The sequence below is a fragment of the Morone saxatilis genome, unplaced genomic scaffold (assembly GCF_004916995.1).
Source record: "Morone saxatilis isolate NCDOM2014 unplaced genomic scaffold, NCSU_SB_2.0 Contig24, whole genome shotgun sequence".
NCBI lineage: Eukaryota > Metazoa > Chordata > Actinopteri > Moronidae > Morone > Morone saxatilis.
The window spans coordinates 18915297-18935725 of NW_023339807.1; the positions used below are offsets into that span (position 1 = coordinate 18915297).

Consider the following 20429-nt stretch of genomic DNA (forward strand, 5'->3'; position numbering starts at 1 on the left):
GCAAGACACTTTGAGGAGTAGCTGGAAGGTTGTGAGGTGAACTGTGGGTGCGAGGAAACCAGAAACGACACACACACACACACACACACACACACAACACAGAGGTTTATTTACGCTGCTGGTCCCGTCCACGCTGCTTACACTTTCTGCCACTCCAGCCAAACATGGCAAGACTACGGAGGAAAGCCTGTATAGCTCTCTTTCTCTTCACGCTGTTCGTCTTTGGGACCATGATGGGACTGAGGACCCTGAAGCCCACTGACGGCTTCTCGGATCTGGCTCCGGGCTTGGAGCTGCTGCCGATGATAGGGGGGAAGATGGACCGGCGCTCCGTGTCCCGTGACGCCACCGCGTCCCCGGGTCAAGCCCGCCCGGCTGGCAGCAACACCAAAGCAGTTTTGTCCAACTCCGGCCCCGAAGGGACTATATTTTATGATGTTCATATTTTTTACTACACCTGGTACGGTAACCCGCATATGGACGGAAAATACATTCACTGGGACCACATCCTCGTTCCACACTGGGACCCCAAAATCGCATCCAGCTACCCGAGAGGGAGACACATGCCGCCCGAGGACATCGGGTCCAGTTTTTACCCCGAACTCAATCCGTACAGCTCGAGGGACCCGGACGTGTTGGAGTCCCACATGGAGCAGATTGGAGCATCTGCAGCAGGTACAGTTCAGAGATGCAGCGGGGGGCACCATGGATTTCTTGGAGAGAGAGATAGGTTGGGGGACAAAAAGGGCTGAGTGTTGTTTTTTGCGCCCAGCAGCTGCACAGAAATCTGGCCTCTATAAGCGCAAAGCTGCCTCCTTTTCGCTTGACGGGCACAAAACATTTTCAGCACCACACATCCACTGGACAGCTCCCTACACACTCAGCTCAAAGTCCCCAAATATCTGCTGCTTCATGAGTTTGAAAACTCCAGTAATCACAATATCAACCTCTGAGCTGTGTGGTTCAGTTTAGTGTGCTTTTTTTTTCAACACTTATCCCGTAGGGCTGGCTAATATGGTTGAAATCATTATAAAGAGCAAAATATTAATATGGAAAATAGCACATTCATAATAATCAATGGGGAATGCAATAATGCAATGAGCTGTTCCACTTGTATGTAAAATGAAACTAAGTTAGTCTGTGTTGAAATAATTACTTTGATTAACAGAATTAAGTAAAACAGAAACACAGTATGGTCATATCATTAGGTTATATTTCCATTAACGTTTTTATCTTTATTTATTCAGGTAATCTCATTCAGATCAACTTCTCTTTCATGAAAGACCACCCGAGAACAAAATATTTACAGTCCAACAACCACACGACATTAACAAACAAAAGAAAGCACATCCAATGCCAGACAATTACATTAAGTAAAAACAACACATCTTTTATAAGAGTTTTAAATTCTTCAAGTGGAAAGAAATAATCAAAATTTTAAAAGGTGTGTAATTACCTACGATTAAGTTGCCTTGTGTTACTGTATTTACAACATTTAAATAAAAGAAGAGATGTATAGTATTAAATTATCACCCAGCCCCAATGTCCCTTATCTCTGTGTTGAGAACTTCAGGATTAGATCAGGTTTTTTTTTGGATGTCTCATGAAATATTAATGGGTTTGTTGTTAGTTTTAACTTGTATGTCTTCTCAAAAAGACAGTACAGTGCTGTAGCCTGGTATCAAATAACAGCTCGGTGTGTCCAGCCATCAGCAGCCTACACATGATATGTTTCTGTCCTGCGGCTCAGTAGGTTATTGTACACCATCCGGAAGGATGACCAGACCATCCATCCCTTTCAAACTTCACTGAATTGACAGATGGATCATGAGTGCTGCCTCACAATTCTTAGTTAAAACAATCTATTTAATTAGACACCAAAGCCAGCCAAACTCTAAATAGTTCCACTTGGCCTGATGACTGATTCCCCACCACTTCAGAGACCCATAAACAAAATGAATAGCTGCAACTGTATTCTTAATACACACAGACATAGTAAGGTATTGTAATCTAATAGTCCCCACAGATTCACAGCAAGCGGACACGAGTTTAATGAATTAGCTCTGAGTGCGTATCCCATGTGCCAGATCCTCTCTGGTGCCAGGCACCACTGTGGCTGATATGAAGTTATTTCTCAGCCAGCATCAGAGCATGAGGAGGCATTTCTCTGCTGGAATTTATGAGCTGTCACACACTCGAGCTGCGCAGAGAGATTGCCACTAAAACAAGACGTAATAAATAGTTCAAAGATGACGGATGCATATTCATCAATCAGCAGCAGAATATGGGTGATGGGCAGGTACGCATTTAGATGCAAACAATCAAATTTCCTCCATACAGCCATGGATGGATTATTGAGCACAGGCCCAGGGACCCAAGGGGTCAGGGGGCCACTGGGCCAGAGCCTCTGTTTGAAGTAAATGTCAACATTTCTTGTGGACAAGTCAACTAAGCAACTACAAAGACACTAAATGACCACATAGAGATGCAACAGACCAGAAGGAGTCATTAAACAGCCACAAAATGACCACAAAGAGACATAAAATGGTCGCAAAAGACCCACAAAGAAGCAATATGACCACAAACTGAAGCACACCAACTGCAAATCGACCACAAAGACACGCAAAACCACCACGAACAGATGCAAAATGACCACAACACTCAAAACATCCATAAAGAAATGCCAAATGACCACAAAAATACTAAAATCAACCACAGAGAAACACAAACCACCAGAAAGGGACACAAAACCACCACAAAGTGATGCATAACCAGCACAAAGAGTGACGTTTTGCTCTATGCATACAGCATTTTGTCACAAATCTTACCAGCATCTGTCTAAGTCCTGTAAAATATGTGTGGTAATTACTCAAATGGATTAGTAGGGCAGAAACTTTACAATGTGTTCAATAAAAGCGCAACTGACTGTGTTCATTCAACGATCTCAAATGGCTCTGTAAAACTGTGTGAAGGGCTGTGTGAAAACTTCATAGTAAATTAATCACAGCAAAAGTTTTTCAGTACCCATTTATCCCCACAGGATTGTAAGCGTTTCTTGCAATCAGCATAAAATCCATACATCATTTCAACAATGCATAAAACTTTTAGAGGTTAATATGCATTGTGGATATGTGTTCTCAGCAGTAGGGGCTCTCTGAGGTATTAACCAGTGTCTTTGGTCCAGGATGGATGATCAGACTCATGAGTGTCCATGTATCTCCAGGGGTTCTGGTCCTGTCCTGGTATCCTCCCGGCCTGGCTGATGACAACGGGGAACCTGCTGAAGATTTGGTACCAGCTGTACTGGATGCTGCATATAGACATAACCTCAAGGTAAAAGGCATCAGCACATTTTGAGAGTGTGTGTGTGTGTGTGTGTGTGTGTGTGTGTGATCAAGAAACAAAGGGAAGAAAAGGTCCAAGAGCAATGAATCAAATCTATTCTGTGGCATGATATTCAGCTCAATTTTTGCTGCAGACTCCAAGTTCTTGCAGGAAAAAGGGTGTTGATTGTTCAATGATTTGTCCATTTTTAGTCAGTAGCTGTTGATGGAAGAGTTGTTTTTTTTTCTCTATTTTTTCTTTATTTTCACATTTCATTTAAACAAGTTAATCCTATTAAACCAGCCTCTTTTGCAGCATAAACAGCAGCATAAAACATGACAGATGAAAAAATAACAAAATTAAGGCAATAAAAAACAAGAAGTAGGCTAAGAACAGACATAATCAAGGATAGAAGTATTTACCATAAAGTTTACAATTGTGTGAGATATAGCTAATTTATCAATTTACCAATTTTCCTTACCATCTCCATCATACACTAGAGACAGACCACCAATATTTCTGTTGTGATATGAGATGATAATTGCAAGATGAAAATAAATTTGTGAGATGTGCATATAATTTGCCCAGAATTAATTGCATTATTATTCAACAAATCACCATAATCAAGAACCCATACAACGGTGCTGTTGACCAGCCATCTCCTCAATTCAAAGGACAAACAGGACTAAAATCAAAACCTAACCTTAAGTGTATCTGGGAGAGAACATCCACAGCTATACAACACTTTATCATCTGCATAGAAATAAGTGTTAGTTTCAAACAAGACACCTAAATTATCTATTTAAAGATAAAATAAAAGCAGGACAAGCCCAGAACCTTGAGGCACTCCATTAAAGGCAGTAAGCCAGCTTAGACAGTGTTTTAACGTATTAACATAGGCTAATTATGTCAAACCTCCAGTTTCCTGAACTCAAATGTTAATGTATGGAGAGATACCCATTATTTTATTTCTGAATAGTTGCCAGAATATGAATGAGGCTGAGGCTCCATGTGTAAATATGATTGTCTGTCCATTTTCTCTCCATCCATTCCTCTCACTAAGTACAGTGACACAGGAGCAAGCAAAGGGTTATTGATGCTTTACAGAGGTGAGCAGAGAGCTTAACACTGCTCAGGATAGTAATGTAAAACCAGCCATTGTGCTGTAGTTAGTTATACGTGGAAGCAGCGGTTTCTTTTTGTCACAGGAGGGTAAGATTAAGAGCTGTTGAACTTGTTCTGCTGCCTCCTATAAAGCTGTCTGTGCTACTCAGGGATTTGACTCCGGATGTTTGCAGCTGCAGTGACATCTCCAGCATTAGAGCAAAAACGGGTCAAAGAGCTGCTGCTGCTGGATCAGTTGTTCAGTGAGGAATGAATGAACTCTGGAGCATATCAGTAGGGTGGAGAGGTGGGGGGTAGCAAAACCATGTGACCAATTGCCAATTAGGTTGGAAAATGGCATGTTGAAGGAAATAACTGTCCATGTCGGTCCCTCTGCCTCCTGTCACTGTATCGAAGGCTTATTAAAGTTTTACAGGGAGCGCTCGCTTGTAATGCGATACAACTCATGTCAGATACTCTCCAGATACAGACAGAGAGGAGAGGTGAAGGATGACAATGCGATGGAGAAAGGGAGATACAAGATTATCTTTCTGTACGAATTTAAAATGATGTATAAGAGAGACAGGCTTGTAAGAGTTTTCCTATGTCAAAGAAGGGGCCATTAATAATGCACCAACAGCATTCTACATGTTTTAAGTAAAAATCAGACAACTGACGTGCTAGGGGGCTGGGCTTTTTTTTTTTTTTAGAGTTTAGCCTCTACAATATGATTATTGCTGTTTTTCTTGTTTGTCATTGTAAACTGAATATCTTTGAGGTTTGGTAGGTTGGTCGAACAAGACATTTTAACCAAGCTATTTATTGATATTTGAATTCAATAATTACAGAAAAGTTGTCATCTTAGCAGACCACCCAGTAGATTTAAAAGAAGATCACGTGTCTTGCATTTGAGAGATGATAAATAATTTGTGAAATTGTGGAAAAAACATCACTACTACACTACACTCACTTCCTGAACAAGCTTCATATTTTTGTGTTGAAGTCAGCAGGTTACACATTTAATTGTATTTTTATAAGCCTATTGAAGTATGTTCCTATTTTATGTTTAGGACCCAAAATAACTACCTTACCTTACTGACCTATAAGGCATCAAGTTGTATTTACAACTAGCAAAGTTATCACCAAGGTTAATTACAAAGTTAATTAATTTAGAAGGACCATTATTGTAACTCAATTCATTATCATGCCAGTGTTTGTATGCTGATGTGAAGATAAAGTTAATTTATTTTCCAGCAGCGATGTGACACATATTGGCCTTGTTCTCCATATAAACGCAGAGGAAAGGCAGTACGTTTGTCAGGGCAGTCTGTCAGATTTGATATCACATTTGTTTAGTCTGCTGTTTGGCTGCAGGCAGAGGAATAATGTATCTTTGTGAGAGCAAGACAAGAACGCCTGGATTAGACATGCAACATTGAACTGATGAGGTTTTACACATAATGCTGTCAGGAGAGAAGCTAATAGATTGAATTTAATGCCATGTTTTGTTGTCATCAGTGACCCACCAAGCATGACATTTTCATAAAAAGTGTGGAGGAGGCGTGTGTGGAAAACAGGCTGTGACATGCTTTCTGCAAATCAAGTGAACATTTCAGTATCTCATTGAAATAAGAATACAGAATTGCTTATCTTCATGTCTTATGAAAGAAATGATCACAATCAGAGAGCAGAGCAGAGAAAGCCTTCAAATAAAATGATTCTATGTACAGCAGCATGTTGAGTGCAGTCTTTCCAAGCAATCCTCTTCCAGTTCTCGTTGTTTTTGATGAACTCCTCCCACTCCCTCTGCACACAGGGACATTTATCGTTAGAGTGCTTCTTCTTGCATAATTTCAGCAAAATGCTGACAGGTAAAGAACTTTGGCTCTCATCATTTGGAACTCTAAATTCAATTTTTTTGAAAGCAACAAACTTTTAAAAAAATCTTTGCTCTTTTCTACTGAAAGGAAGACTAAAAGGTGGGAGGGAAGCCCAAGTGAGGAGGACAGATGGTCCCGCAGGAGTAGTGACAACAGCCAAAAATTTATCAGATCAGGATTCAGGAAACACGCATATCTGCAATCTGCTTTTAGTAGCAAAGTGGCTACCAGCCAGTCTGAGAAACGGTTGTGACAGTATATGAGCAGTTTTGTTTTGAAACATCACGCCCTTGGTGAGTCTATATAATTACACTAAAATAGTTGTATTACTGAAAAAAATGAGCAAATCATACGGAGATAAGCTAGAAGACACCAGGAAGAATGACATCTTTTGCATGTCTGTAAAATAATGTAATCTTTTATTCTGTGAAAGAGGGACAGGATATCTGCCCATATGCACTTTCTTTGTCCTGTGCTATCTACTCTTGTTTGTCACAACAGCACTCCTCCTAAGTGAGAATGAGGATTACAGTACGCTTGCCACTCTTCCTAACCAACTACTCGACAGAGCAATCTAAGACAGCCTTTACAGTTTAAAGTCTTTACAGTGGTTTTATGTATCTCAGTGGGGCATAAATATGGCATTAACCTTTCCAAGATTCATGGCTGGATAAGCCTAGTAGGGGGCCTGGGGCAAAAACTAGCTATTGGGCCCCTAATGACTCCCAGAAATAGTGAAAAATGCCTGTTGTAATCTCTGACGGCTCAAGTGTATGTATTGAAATTGCTGTTTTATTCAGTCCAAAACCTCAAAGATATTCAGTTTATTATCAGACAGAGAAAAGCATCACACCAGAGAATTCTTGCTATTTAATGTTTGCCAAATGACTTAATTTATTATCCAAATTAATAACGTATTAATGTTTTGTTTAAATGTAGGATGGGTGGGCTTAGTTTATTGCTACAAGCCACATCTAAATTCAAGATGAGTCAGTAAAAACAATTTAATTTATTACATAAAAATTTACATAAATATTGGTTTAAAAATACTGTTTTGACACATAACAAGGGATAACTGCGCAATTAATACAGGGAGACAGAATAACAGTTTAAAATGTTAAAAATACATTCAAAACTAGATTTTGATACTTAACCCTAGCTCACTAAAAACAAATTCAACTTCCATCATACTGGCAATGCCTCACCACATAGCTAAAAACACACTGAGCCCTCGTTGGGTAATGCTGCAAGGCAATGTACTTTTTATTATATAAGTTGAACTGTATTTCAGCAGCACCCACACACTTCTCGTGTTTTTTGTATGGCAGAGTTGGAAAGCAGAACACATGGAGCCTCCACAGCAGTGCTGCTGCTTGACCTCAGCTTGAAGTGGAGCTGAAATAGTCCTTCTGCCCAGGGGAGGGTGGGGGCGGTTTGGTGGGGACAAGGTTGGGGGGGATTGGAAGCTGGTTGCAGGAGGGAGGGAGCAGAGGGGAAATGTGCATCATGGGTGCCATGACTCAGTTTGCCTCCCTGAACAATCTGCACCCTGAGGGGCTGTGAAAGTTCTATCCAGTAAGTAGGCCATGTAGCTGCATGTACGCAGGGGAATAAGGCCCATGGGTGCCCTGTGATGGCATCCGCCACACATTCTTGTTTCCAGATGCACCAAGTAGCTCCATTCAGTCTTATGTGACCCTCCGTTATTGTGTGTGTCCACTGGCTTTGACCACAGAATGAAACTGACACTTTTGCATAAAGAAATGTGCTCAGCTTCCTTGAAATTGATCTAATTGTTACAAAGATCTGGACCTTTATCATTGTGTTGGCTCATATCCCTCTCTTTGTGCTTTCTGCATGATGTGGCACTAAATTCCACTCTGCTCAGCATAAATCATGCTGGGGTTGTTCCAGGCTCATGCTGTCAGTGTTTATGAGGTATTAAAATGCGTCGACTCTGTCTCATTTACTTCTAAATTACCACAGAGTAATGGGCCAGTGTGTTTGGAAAATGAGTTGAGTTTTCTAGTGGCGTGCAGTCTGCTGCAGTGAACAGGGAGACCATAACAACTTTTTTTTCCCTCACTGTGGATGGTAATTATGTGGCTTCATATCCTATAATACCTCACTTTTTAAAAAAAAAAAAAAAGGTTCATATTTAATCTGGCTTTACTGGACTGTTACTTAACAAGACATCCAGAAAGTTATAGCTTCCCAAACACTTATCCAAGGGTATGATTTACTCAGATGGCAAGGATCTTTCTTCCTCTATCTTTCTTCAAATTGATACTTTGCCAGCATCCTACACCATCAAAATGTATGTTTTGTTTTACAAAAAAGCACTTAGCATCTCCATTAGTGGAACAAGTGGTTCTGTTTTTTCTTGCCTCCAGCTGAAATTTCATCCAAAGACATTTGCAGTGTAAAACAGTTTGCTAGGCTTTAGCCTATTCCAAACATCACTTTAATCCATTAGTACACTTATGGTCAATGTCACAGTGACACACTCAGTGGTGCCAACAGTCCTTTTTCCCAGAGAAAAACTCCAGTGCAGTGTGCACTACATGCTTATAATACAGCTTCTCTATAGTAAACATTTTACAGATAACAAGCACACCATCACAGGACAAAGATTAAATGAACAATGTAAAACGTCTAGATACTGATATACGCTCTTTAATCGTACACATTTTGTCAGTGTCAGTGATACTGTTTTTTTAGCCATGCTAATGGTGTGGCTTGAGGGATGGTAAAGTCAGTCTGTCGGTAGACCTCGTCGGTCCAGACGGATGTATCTTTACAACAAAAAGTCATTGCCATGGCATTCATGGTACCCACAGGATCCTGATCACTATGTGGAAAGAAGGTGAGAAGTATTTAGTTGGTTGCAATCTGCAACTTCACCACTAGATATTACTAAATCCTTCACTGGTCCTTTTAACATCAGCAAGTTAGCACTGTCATTGCAGCATAGCATCACACAGCCTCACAGAGCCACTAGCATGGCTGTAGACCTTGAACTTTTTTTCAAGTAAAATCCTGGGCTAATTGTAGCCGTTCACCAGGTTTTTATCGGGGATAAGAAACAAATCATACCACTTAGTTCTGTCAGTCCTGTGTAGCTCACTAGATGACATCTTACATCCATTTGGTTGCTGTTGGCCTCCATCATCTTAAAAAGCCCATTTCTCTTTACTTCCCTGGGGTGTCCACTGCTCGAGAAGAAAAATGTTTCACTTTGATCATACATTATTCAAAGTTGCTGAATTCTCTGGCCGTGCCTTAAAATATTTAACCTAAGCACTTTTTGTGTATATGTCACTTCGGGTCCCTTGTTCCTCTGCTGCTTTTGTTCGTCAATTAAAAATACCCATGTCTAACTGAGCCATTAAAAGTGTTACAGAAGTCTCCAAAGGGGCACCACTTAGGGTGAAAAACATCACCTACAGTGTGACAGAATTTGTCATAAAAATGAGACTAAAAACATGATTCTTTACAGTCACATCCTGTCTGCCGCCTGCTGTCATGCTGTGCTTTAGGGCCACATTCTTTAAAATGGTGCATGATTTACTTGTATTGCACACTTAGCATGGTTGAACTCTAAAACAATACGCATCTCATGGAGCTTTTTTCCTCCTGGCAGCTCCTGAGTCCTCTGAGGAGTCTCCCCTTAGAAAGTGAATGCTGATTTTATGTCAATACTTCATCTGTATGTGCTGACTGTGGTATCATTTTGTAATATAATGAATGAAAAACCAACAAGGCGTGTGTCTTTCTGCATGTTTTCCTAGGTGGCATTTCACATCCAGCCATACAGAGGACGAAACGACCAGAGTGTGCATGACAACATCAAGTATATCATTGACAGGTATGCACTTGTCTGGCTGCATTACTCCATCACTGACTCAACTCGAACCATTAAGACTTGATGCACAGTTGAAGTGCAACAGTAGTTACAAAACTGAAATACTTTTAGAAAGCATTTCTGCTTATATAAGGCCAGTTTCATGACTTATGAATGAGTTCTTGAGGCAAAAACTATTTTTTTAACCTTTTAGTATCAAGGTTGCTCTGAAAAATACTAAGCAAATCTTCATATTTGCCCCAACAGTGATGGTTATAGGGCAAGACAATCCTTCGCCTACTCAAAACTATTTGCTTGGTTTCCATTAGGTTTGCTGTAGATTTTGGTGACTATAATAATCCTTAATTAACTTAATATGCATGTTTCTGTCTTACATTTCCTCAACTTTTAAGTTTTATATAGTGAAATAGTTAGCGAACAGTTGGTTATTTACACATCCAGGAGTTAAAGACTAACTTTATCATTCATTTGTAGTCTGCCGTCTGTTGAATGTAAGACCAGTATTCCCTCTGCTTTTAGTTGGGTTTTTAGTCTCCACCAACTCTAGTTTTTAGAGCCTTTTTGCCAAAAACAGCTGCCTGCTACAGCCAAAAATGATGCTATGAACCAAAACAGTAATGTTTTGGCATGTACGGCTAAACAACCAGCTGCAACTTGGTATAAAGCTCCATAAAGCCGAGGGAAGCTGCAGATTCAGGTAATCAATTCTTTCTAGGTTCATCACTACAAGTGACCCATTTTACATCAGCATTTGATACAAAACATATTGATTATAGCTGCTGTAGGTTTTTACAGTCATCTTACTACACTCTGACAGCATCATATACTGTATATTCTTATGTTTATTTAAAATCAAATATGCAAACCCATGTTTTGTCTGGCTGCACCATCCCATTAAGTAAAACTATTCTCCATGTCTTTGTGCATCATTTCATACATTTCTTCATACAAGTTCAGCCCATAATGACCTATTTGACCTCTTTAATAACTTTTTGATCTCTACTAGAATTTGAGTTTATAATGACTGGCCAATGACTTGTTAAAATGTTTAGTGCCATCAGGCCAAAATATCCACTTGTACCCAAGAAAAGACTGAGAAGATTTGTGCTCCCCAGAGGATAAACTTTTTCCATTCTCAACCTAAGATTTCTTCTCCTTGTGTCCCACGGTCAGCTTGAAACATATAACACACATTAACAAACTAATCTAAAAGGCAGATTGATATGACATTTGACCACATTAATCCTACTTAAAGGGTAAACACTTTATTTATGAATTGATTTAATGACTCCCACGGTCTTTTCTCTTCCACCAGACTCAGAAGAAAGTTAACAGCCCTTTGCTGTTAAATCTTGCAAAATGATCAGTTTGTTGCACATTCCTTTAAAAGAGCATTGCTGCCTCTTGACTTAATCAACTAGTCATTTATCAACTAATTATTTCAGCACTTACTTACTGTTATTATTTCACTGTATTATTGTCTTTAAAGGTACGGTGACCATGGAGCCTTCTACAAGTTCACTTCCAGCACAGGGAAGAGTCTTCCTCTATTTTATATCTACGACTCGTACCTAACTCCACCAGAGTCCTGGTCTGAATTTTTGACTCCCACTGGCTCCCACAGCGTGCGTGGCTCAGCCTATGACTCCATCTTCATTGCCCTGATTGTGGAGGAGCGCCACAAGCATGACATCCTCGCAGGTGGCTTTGACGGCATGTACACTTACTTCGCTTCCAACGGTTTCTCTTTCGGCTCCTCTCACCAGAACTGGAAGGCCATCAAAGCCTTTTGTGACGGCAACAATCTCCTTTTCATCCCCAGCGTTGGGCCTGGTTATATCGACACCAGCATCCGGCCTTGGAACAACCACAACATGCGCAACAGGGTGAACGGACGTTACTACGAGACGGCCCTGCAGGCAGCACTCAATGTGAGGCCAGAAATGGTCACCATCACATCTTTTAATGAATGGCACGAGGGGACGCAGATAGAGAGGGCGGTACCCAAAAAAACAGTGACCCGTGTGTACTTGGACTATCAGCCACATGGACCTGATCACTACCTGGAGCTGACCCGCCGCTGGGCAGAGCAGTTCAACAAAGAGAAGGAGCAGTGGCTCATGTGAGCTTTTCATCAAACTGACTTGAAACGGCATGCTCTAGTAGTGGAAGTGTCTGTACACGCGAAAGAGAAAGAACAAAAGGGAGTGAATGTAGAGTGACCAGTATAGATTTGAGTGCATAAGGATGTGCTTTTACCTTTAATTGACCGGCTTTGAGACTTCCTGTGAGTGAGTGCATTTGTGCACAGATGCTGATCTGCAAGAATAGATCCTGTGTTGGTGGTGTGACTGTCTTAAAGTTTTCAGGTAAAGCAGCATTAAAGGGTTATTCTTGGGAATTTCCATTGACAGCCCAGACTTCTGAAATGCTCTGTAGGGTGGTCCCTGACCTCTATTCATTTAATGATTTTCTCAAATACGCTTGTTACCTAAGAAACTCCTGCCTGAGATATTCATAAATACTGTAACCATGTAAAGGCCTCATTTCCCTCTCTGCAGTTACATAATAGAATTGATTTACAAAAGCAAGACACTTTCATGGTTTTGCTTTGATCCACAAGACTCTCCAAACAGAATGAGACACTAATCTTTATCTTTCCTTTTTCCCCGCTTCAGAGAGCTCATTGAAATGGTGTTTTAAAAGCTGTGAGTAGAGGGTTTGGCATGCAAGTACATGTGAAGTTTATTGCAGCTGTCATGCAAAAATCCCACTTCTTCAACATGATTCTGAAATTAAAAGGAACAATTGAGCATTTTGGAAAATGCTTGCTTTTGTTTTCTTGCTGAGTTAGATTGATACCACTCATATTGGCTATTAAATATGAAGCTACAGCCAGCTGTCCAACAGTAACAGTATTCACCAAACAGCATCTCTAAAGCTAATTTATAACATGTTATGTATCTCATTTGTTTAATCTGTTCCAAAACTAAAGTGTAACGATGACAAAATTATTTTTGTTGTGGCATTGACGTTGACTGCCAGTCTCCACTTGTTGCCTCGCAACCTCACGCTTGCATCAATCTTCATATTTAACTCTTGGCAAGAAAGTGAATACATTTATTTGCAAATATGTCAGACTATTGCTTTTAAGAGTTTAATTTCAAATCATACAAAATATTTCAACAGGGTTTCATAACGCTTCAGAGCCCAGCCTGCATCAGTAATAACCCTCTGGAAGAAACTTCAAGAAAAGTATATTAGTTGGTAAGTAAAATAAAATACCCTTCCAGTTTATATATTTATAGCATGCAGATTTTCTCTGCTCCTCTCTATAGTGCTAACCAACAAAGGTGTTCGGTGTCAGATTATATCTGGTCCATTTGGCAAGTAAAGAAAGTCAGACAGGCAATTTAAGCACAGTTACACCAAACTTGGCCTTAAGGTTGTCCAAAACAGAACAAAAAAAGAAAAATCTGAATTTGGCTACATTTTTCCTGATTCTTCCCCACCTGATGATCAGAATTTTTGTTTCTTTAAATTAAGCAGAACTGACAGACTCAGAATATGATATGAATACAAATGTACCACTGACTGGGGCACTTCTGAAACCTATTAAAGTAAAAGGCACTTTTAGATTAAAAGTGTGCTCTTTGACGTGTCTTTGGTTGTGAAGGACGCTTCGGAGTGATTTCTGCTTGTTTTTTTAAAACATTTATGATCTGACTTTTGATTTCACACTCCATTAAGAATCAATTATGAGTAAAGCCAGCCAGACATTTAAAAATAAACCCAGAAGTATGTCTCAAATAGCATCTCACGCATGAATAAGAGAGAAAAAGTTTTATTGGTGTAGTGCTACCGTGCTAACGCTCCAGTTTTTAACCTGCAAGAGGACAGATGAAAATGTACACCGTATCAACACAACTTGAATTACAGTATTGAAATATTACAGTATTTTTCATCTTGTAAATGTAATGTAGTTTAAGTTTCATAAAACAGTTATTGTAACTAGAAGGAGACCAATTGCAATGCATGCCACTGTTAAACTGACATGTGGATGAAATAAATAAAAGGGGATTCATCTATTAAAAAACAATTCTGGACTCAAAGATCTGATGTATAGTCAATGCGATTCACAGAACCACATAGAAATTTTCTGGCCATAAAACAGTTGCCTACTACACCTATAACATATATTAAGTCAAAAAATACAAAAAACTGTACTCTTGGTTAAGCCATGTTGACAATACAAAAAGATAGTTAAAATTTTATGTAAAAAAAAAAAAACATCCTATATAGCCGACATTGTTCTAGTTTTCTGAATAAAATGGTAGAGAACTATGACACTTCCTGCATAATCCCATAATAGTAGACCCATAGTAAGGCGGAAATATGGTCAAAATAAAAAAGTTACTTTACTTTAAAGCAGCCACCAGAACGCTATCGGCCATTAGCATTTTAACGCTCAAGTTGTTCCTGAGTTCTATTCTTTCCCGGGAAAGACAAATTCTTCCATGTGGACATGAAAAGGATTCATCTTGTCTGAGAACGCCCGGGGTCAACACTCGTTGTGCGTCTTAGCATTTGTTGTGGAGTGTGGAGAGTTCAAAAGGTCATTCCTCCCCCAAGTCTCCTGACAGTCCATATTTGTGCTCCAGCACGTCAACCGTAGAAGAAAGGGCACTGAAAAGAGAATTAGAGTCGTTTAATGTACGGAGTCTCCTTCAGGAGTGAAGTTGGGGTGTGAGGTGGCACAGTTGGTGGTAAGACTGAACTAAACTGTAGCCATGTTTAGTCCACGTCACAAAAACACCCCTGATTACTTTCTGTGGAGGGTTTACATATTCTGTCTTCACATGCTTGACTACATTTTTCCAGGGGATCCTTTATCATAACAGATGCTGCAGGAGGCTCGTCCTCCCAGTGGTTGAGTACATTGAGGTGACACCGTTTCCTCGGTAAAAGCACAGCAGGAAACCATAAACACTGTCAGGTGCTTGAAGCCAGTCGTGAATCTAGGAAATTTAATAAAATAGCCTGTGTGCAATATTGGTGCGTATATTCCTTTCTTCCTGTGTAGTAAACAGAAAACCTGAAGGTACAGGTACATCAGTCTTCCGTATAATTCACTCTGTACAAATTTAAGAAAGTGCTTCCTGTCTTCAGTGCGATCTGGGTCAGACTTCACCTTTGTTCAGCTTTGTCCTGCAAATTTGCGTGGGCAGCCAACAGAAGTAATAGCTGTGTCCCAAATCCATAAAACGGTACATACTAATTCTATACATGTACTACATACTCGCCATAATATACTGTTTTAGCAGCAAGTATATAAAGATAACATAATTTACAATGTCATACCAACAGGAAATGATAAAACATGTCAGTTGTCTATAACTTTAGAAAACTCTAAAAGAGACATCAAAATGATTTCTTTAGTTTCCACTTGTAAACATTCTCCATTTGCTTTGTGCATTGCATTGTGGGAGAATAATGCATTTCAACAGCACACACAAAAACTGAACGCATTCAGTATGCATACAGTCTGCTTTTCTGCTTTCACTATACATTACTTTGCCCCTTTTTCCACTGTGAACATGCTACACACTAAACACCTGCTCAGAATCAGCATGTATTATGGATTTGGGACATAAGTGTGTTGGAAACGCATATGTCATTATTCTTATGATGCCATGATGTAGTTTTGTACAATATTAGACCACCGGATGACAAACTGTACCATCGGTCTCATACGTTGTTTACAGATCGCTCTGATCGATATTTATTTATTACTGAACTCTGAACCATTACATCCTTTGTCAGGGACGAGTGTGGGGCTATTCTGTTGCATGAAGTGTAATCTGTCCTTTATCACATTCTTTTAAACATGATGAAGGTCATTAAAAAAGAAAAAAAAAAGCATTTTGAAAATGTTGGGTGTTTTTGCTAAAATCTTAGTGGTCCTGTAAATCGTTTCCTGGATATTATTACTATGTTAATGCAAAAAGTGAATCCTGATTGGGTCCCAGTAACAGCATGAACTCACCAGCCGGGTCTGATGATGCTGTATTTGCCCCGCACAGATAAGTTGACCACTGTTGATCCGAGGCGGCTCTGATCTCCAATTGGTCCTCCATCGACCACCACTGCTAGTTTGGGCCACAGTTCCTGAAACTCCTACAGAGGGGAAACAACAGGATTCAAGAATAATTTTGTAAACTTGAATGACAAAGAGATAAAACTAAGAGAAACACTCTTCTAACCAGAATTAAGAAGCTGGGAAACATACTGAAAATAAATAACAAATGTGAGATAAAAGAATCTCTCATCTCATTTACTTTACACTTACATGTACGGCCACAGTGCTGGTGTGCGAGCTGATGTTAGCGCTGGTAAGTGCGAGGGGTTCCCCACACATCTGGCAGAGGCGTCTCATGAAGGCGTGGTCTGGGATACGCACACCTACAAGCTGAGGAGCACATGGACACACGTAAACAACAGAGGATTGACAATCATGAATAAGACATTTGTTTGATGCTTTGTTTTCAGTACCACCCACTTGAAGGAGTGGACTTACCGAAGTAAAGGGGTTGAGATCTGTGTTCAGCACTTCAGACCTTTCAAACACCAGAGTGACGGGACCAGGCAGCAGGTCCGCTAGCAGTGGTTCCTTTACCGGCACCTTACAGTACCTGACCATGGACACAGAAACATGTTTAACATTGTAAGTCTGTGATGTTCCATGTTTAATCCAAGGAGTATCGCTATCTCTTCTGCAGTATTTTGTGATTTATGTACGAAAATGCCTTCATTTAAATATAATTACCTAATGAATGAATGAATGAACACTCTGGTATTTCTGTGACAGCAGGTGTGCCTGTCAATCAAAATGTAAAATGTCCCTCGGTGGTGTGAAGATGGTATCTCTGCCTCTTCTACATGTGACTCCTGTGTATGACTAATATTTACAGGAGGTGGAACATTTACTCAAGTACTGTACGCAAGTACAAATTTGAGGTACTTGTCTTTCTATTACTACTCTGCTACATTTCAGAGGGAAATACTGTACTTTACAATTTGTACTAGTTACTTTGAAAAAAAAAAAAAAATCTGATTTTTGCATACAAAGAATACAAAGAGCTAACATTAATATTCAATTAATTTGCAACTATTTTGATAAAAGTTTCAGTCATTTTTTTATGCAAAAACATCCAGCTTAGCAAATAAGAGGATTTGCTATTTATTTTATGATAAATATATAGGACAGCTAAAGATAGACAGGAAAGGGGATAGAGAGAGGGGGGGGATGACACAGCAAAGGGCCACAGGTTGGAGTCGAACCCCCCCTTTTAATTATTTAGATTCTTTTTTACGATTGGTTGGATAAAACAAACCCCGAAATGGTGTCATTTGGGGCTCTGGTTTTAAAAACAATCTAATAATGGAGATAATAATGAGCAGATTAATCCATAATGAAAATAATCATGACTTTCTATCCAATAAAAAAATACTTTTACTTAAGTAACATTTTCAATTCAGGACAATATATTTTACAGTGTGGTATTAGGACTTTGACCACTGTGCATACAGATGGGTGACAATTTAAAGGCCAAACCAACACAAACCTCCGACTGTCTGGAACCCTCTCCATTCTCCCATAGGTGTTCAGTTGATTCACATCATTTTCATCAAAGCATTCAATGACCCCCTTGTGTCCTGGATGAAAGCCTCTGTATTTATCATGTTCCTCCTCTTATTCGTTCAGGTTTTTCCTTTAATTTGTCACCCGTCTGTATGTGCAATATGGTAGGTCTAACCATATAAACCGTCGCACATCTAAAGGACTGGCACCAAAACACAACAGTTACCATCTGCATTCAAAGTGTAGCCCCGCTATCGTGGAACAACGACAAAGTAGGCCCAGATTACGTCTTCCTCCAATTCTGGTGGTACAACAGCAGAGACCAGTACAAATACTTACTTATAGATATCCCGAGTTTCTCCGACACAGATGGCGAGCGGCTTCTGTCCATTACGTCCTTTGATGTCGTAGGTTTTTCTGATGGCTTCCGAGTTCTGGGCCAGACATGCCAGGCCGTAGATGGTGTCCGTGGGCACAGCAACCACATGACCCTCCTTCAGAGCCTTCACCGTGTAACTCAGGATTTCAGCACCATCTGCAGTTCAACGACGACAAGGAGGCTCAAACGAGGCATCATCCAGCACAAGACACATCATCATCATCAAAAACATTGTGTCATTAGTATTTTAAAAGGATTTAGACGTAGCGAAGGACTGAGAGAGATAAACTAGCAGATGTGGACAGTAAAACATGTATTGCTCTATAACTGCACATAAAGGGCACTGCACTGATTTGTGTCTAACACAGCTATTAAGTTGCATTATGGGAAGTGTAGTGTAGGATTCCTCCCCCCCTTTTTTTTAACTCCAGGAATAAGGACATCTTATTAAAAATCTGTTTCTTGTGAGTCCCCTGAATGTATTCTTGTAAGCACTTGAAGACTCACATTAGTAAAGCATAAAGCAGTGCTTCAACACTTCATACATCTACTGCACTGCACTTGAGAGGGAGCTGTGCTTTCTCCTCAGCTACCAATTATCTAATCTACTATTTACTTTGCAGAATACGGGTCGCCATAACATGAGTTATAAAGACGACAAATGGCAATCCTCTCCTCTACCCAGCTGTAAACTCAGTACTCAAAGCAGCTTCATTGAAACGATACTTCAACAGAAACGCATCAGTGATGTAACACCCCCGTCAGTCCATTAGGCTGAACATGACTTATTACTATCCCAAGTGTCACCTGATGACATTATAAGTAGGACAGCTGTCTGTTTAGAAGGTGCACTACCTTACTAACTAGTTAGGTGTGTGTCTATTGCAGGACAGGAAAATCCGGAATCTGATGCAACACACTGCAATGTTCACGTTACGAACTGCTAAACGTCTTGTGCAAATATTTCTTTAAAATCTCTCTCAGTCATTCACTCGTGTTTAAAACCCACAGTGTGCAGGGACCCACGTGGTCGCTTGTCACCTGTTTGGCCCCCCTGCTGAACAGACGGCCCATTGGAGGTCGGCGGCAGTAAACGCAGCACTTTGGTCTTGAGCTCTTTACACATCTCTGCTCCGAGTCGACTGGGAGCTGCGGCCGGACTGGGAGCGGCTCCGGGTTTGAGGAAACCTGCGATGTTACAAACGGACTTCATAAAACCGAGGTTACCGCCATGGGAGCGTGTTGTCGCCGCCTGATGAAATAACACAACGCTTCCGGGTGACGCCCCCCAAAACCATGACGCAAACTTTCTTAAAGGGCCAGCAGCAGCTTTGTTTCGGATAATCGAGTGGAAAGTTAGGAGCTTGAATAATTGATGTTTAGATGTGTGTTTTAACTCCATAAACTATATTTGTGCTATTGGACAAAGAGAAAAAAACATAACCCTAAAAAAGTACTTTTATAACAAAAAAAACTGTTTAAATATGTCAGACATTAAATGTAACTGTGTATTCAAACGATCCCTAAACCTACTGACCCTATTAAAAAAACTCAATATATATATAAATTATATCAAATAAGTTTTTCATTTCATCCCGGAACTCTTGATATAATGATGTTAAAGTTTGGTATGTCATAGTTTTGCTATAAAAATAAATAAACAAACATTATTTTGGACATGGGTAATATCTGGAAAGGCATTTTGGGTATTTCTTTAAACTCTCCAACAGATATTGCGCACACTGACGCATATTTGCATTTCTTTCCGTTACTTGCCTGCCGTCCTCATCACTCATTAGTTAGGGAGATTTAAATCAGCTGTGAAAACCTGCTTAAAAAACGCAGACACAATAGAAAATAGCAGTTTTAACAGGACAGATCATATGTCTTTGGTCATGGCGTCGGACACAGGTAACTAACCATGCAGCTTTTTTTTAGTTTAGCTGTTGCATTATAATGAACATGTCTGTGTTTGTGACTTGTGCAGATTGCACAGCAGAGACAATGGCCCTGCGGACTGATGAGGCCGTTTCACCGGTCGAACAGGTCAGACACAGTGTGAGGCTTTAACATTTGACGGCTGTCCGCTCAAATTAACTGGTGACCAACATGTTTGTGTCCTCCGCAGAAGCTGGAGGACGTTGAGGAGAGACTGGTGAATCTGTCTGACAGGATAACCCTGTGCAACAGAGTCCTGAATGACTTAAAGGATCTAAGTGATGTTCTACTGGTGAG

The 20429-nt window shown here is 40.1% G+C and overlaps 2 protein-coding genes across 4 annotated transcripts; one reads left to right on the forward strand and one right to left on the reverse strand.

Moving 5' to 3' along the window:
* LOC118336187 (glycoprotein endo-alpha-1,2-mannosidase-like protein) lies at positions 1-12886 on the forward strand. Its single transcript, XM_035672783.1, has 4 exons — positions 1-675; positions 3224-3333; positions 10100-10176; positions 11663-12886. Exons 1-4 carry the CDS (start codon positions 165-167, stop codon positions 12297-12299), a joined length of 1335 nt encoding a protein of 444 aa, XP_035528676.1. The 5' UTR covers positions 1-164; the 3' UTR covers positions 12300-12886.
* A 1115-nt stretch (positions 12887-14001) lies between these two features.
* Positions 14002-19468, reverse strand: yrdc (yrdC N(6)-threonylcarbamoyltransferase domain containing). 3 transcript variants are annotated; one of them, XM_035672021.1, is made up of 6 exons: positions 19236-19468; positions 18155-18350; positions 16751-16865; positions 16523-16642; positions 16220-16350; positions 14002-14859 (listed from the first exon to the last, which is right to left on the reverse strand). In XM_035672021.1, the coding sequence occupies exons 1-6, from the start codon at positions 19405-19407 to the stop codon at positions 14790-14792; spliced, it is 804 nt and encodes a 267-aa protein (XP_035527914.1). In that variant the 5' UTR covers positions 19408-19468; the 3' UTR covers positions 14002-14789. The 3 variants fall into 3 exon arrangements, with proteins under 3 accessions (XP_035527914.1, XP_035527913.1, XP_035527911.1); XM_035672020.1 differs by having other exon boundaries at positions 19221-19468; XM_035672018.1 differs by having other exon boundaries at positions 16523-16865.
* Between the last annotated feature and the right edge of the window lie 961 nt (positions 19469-20429).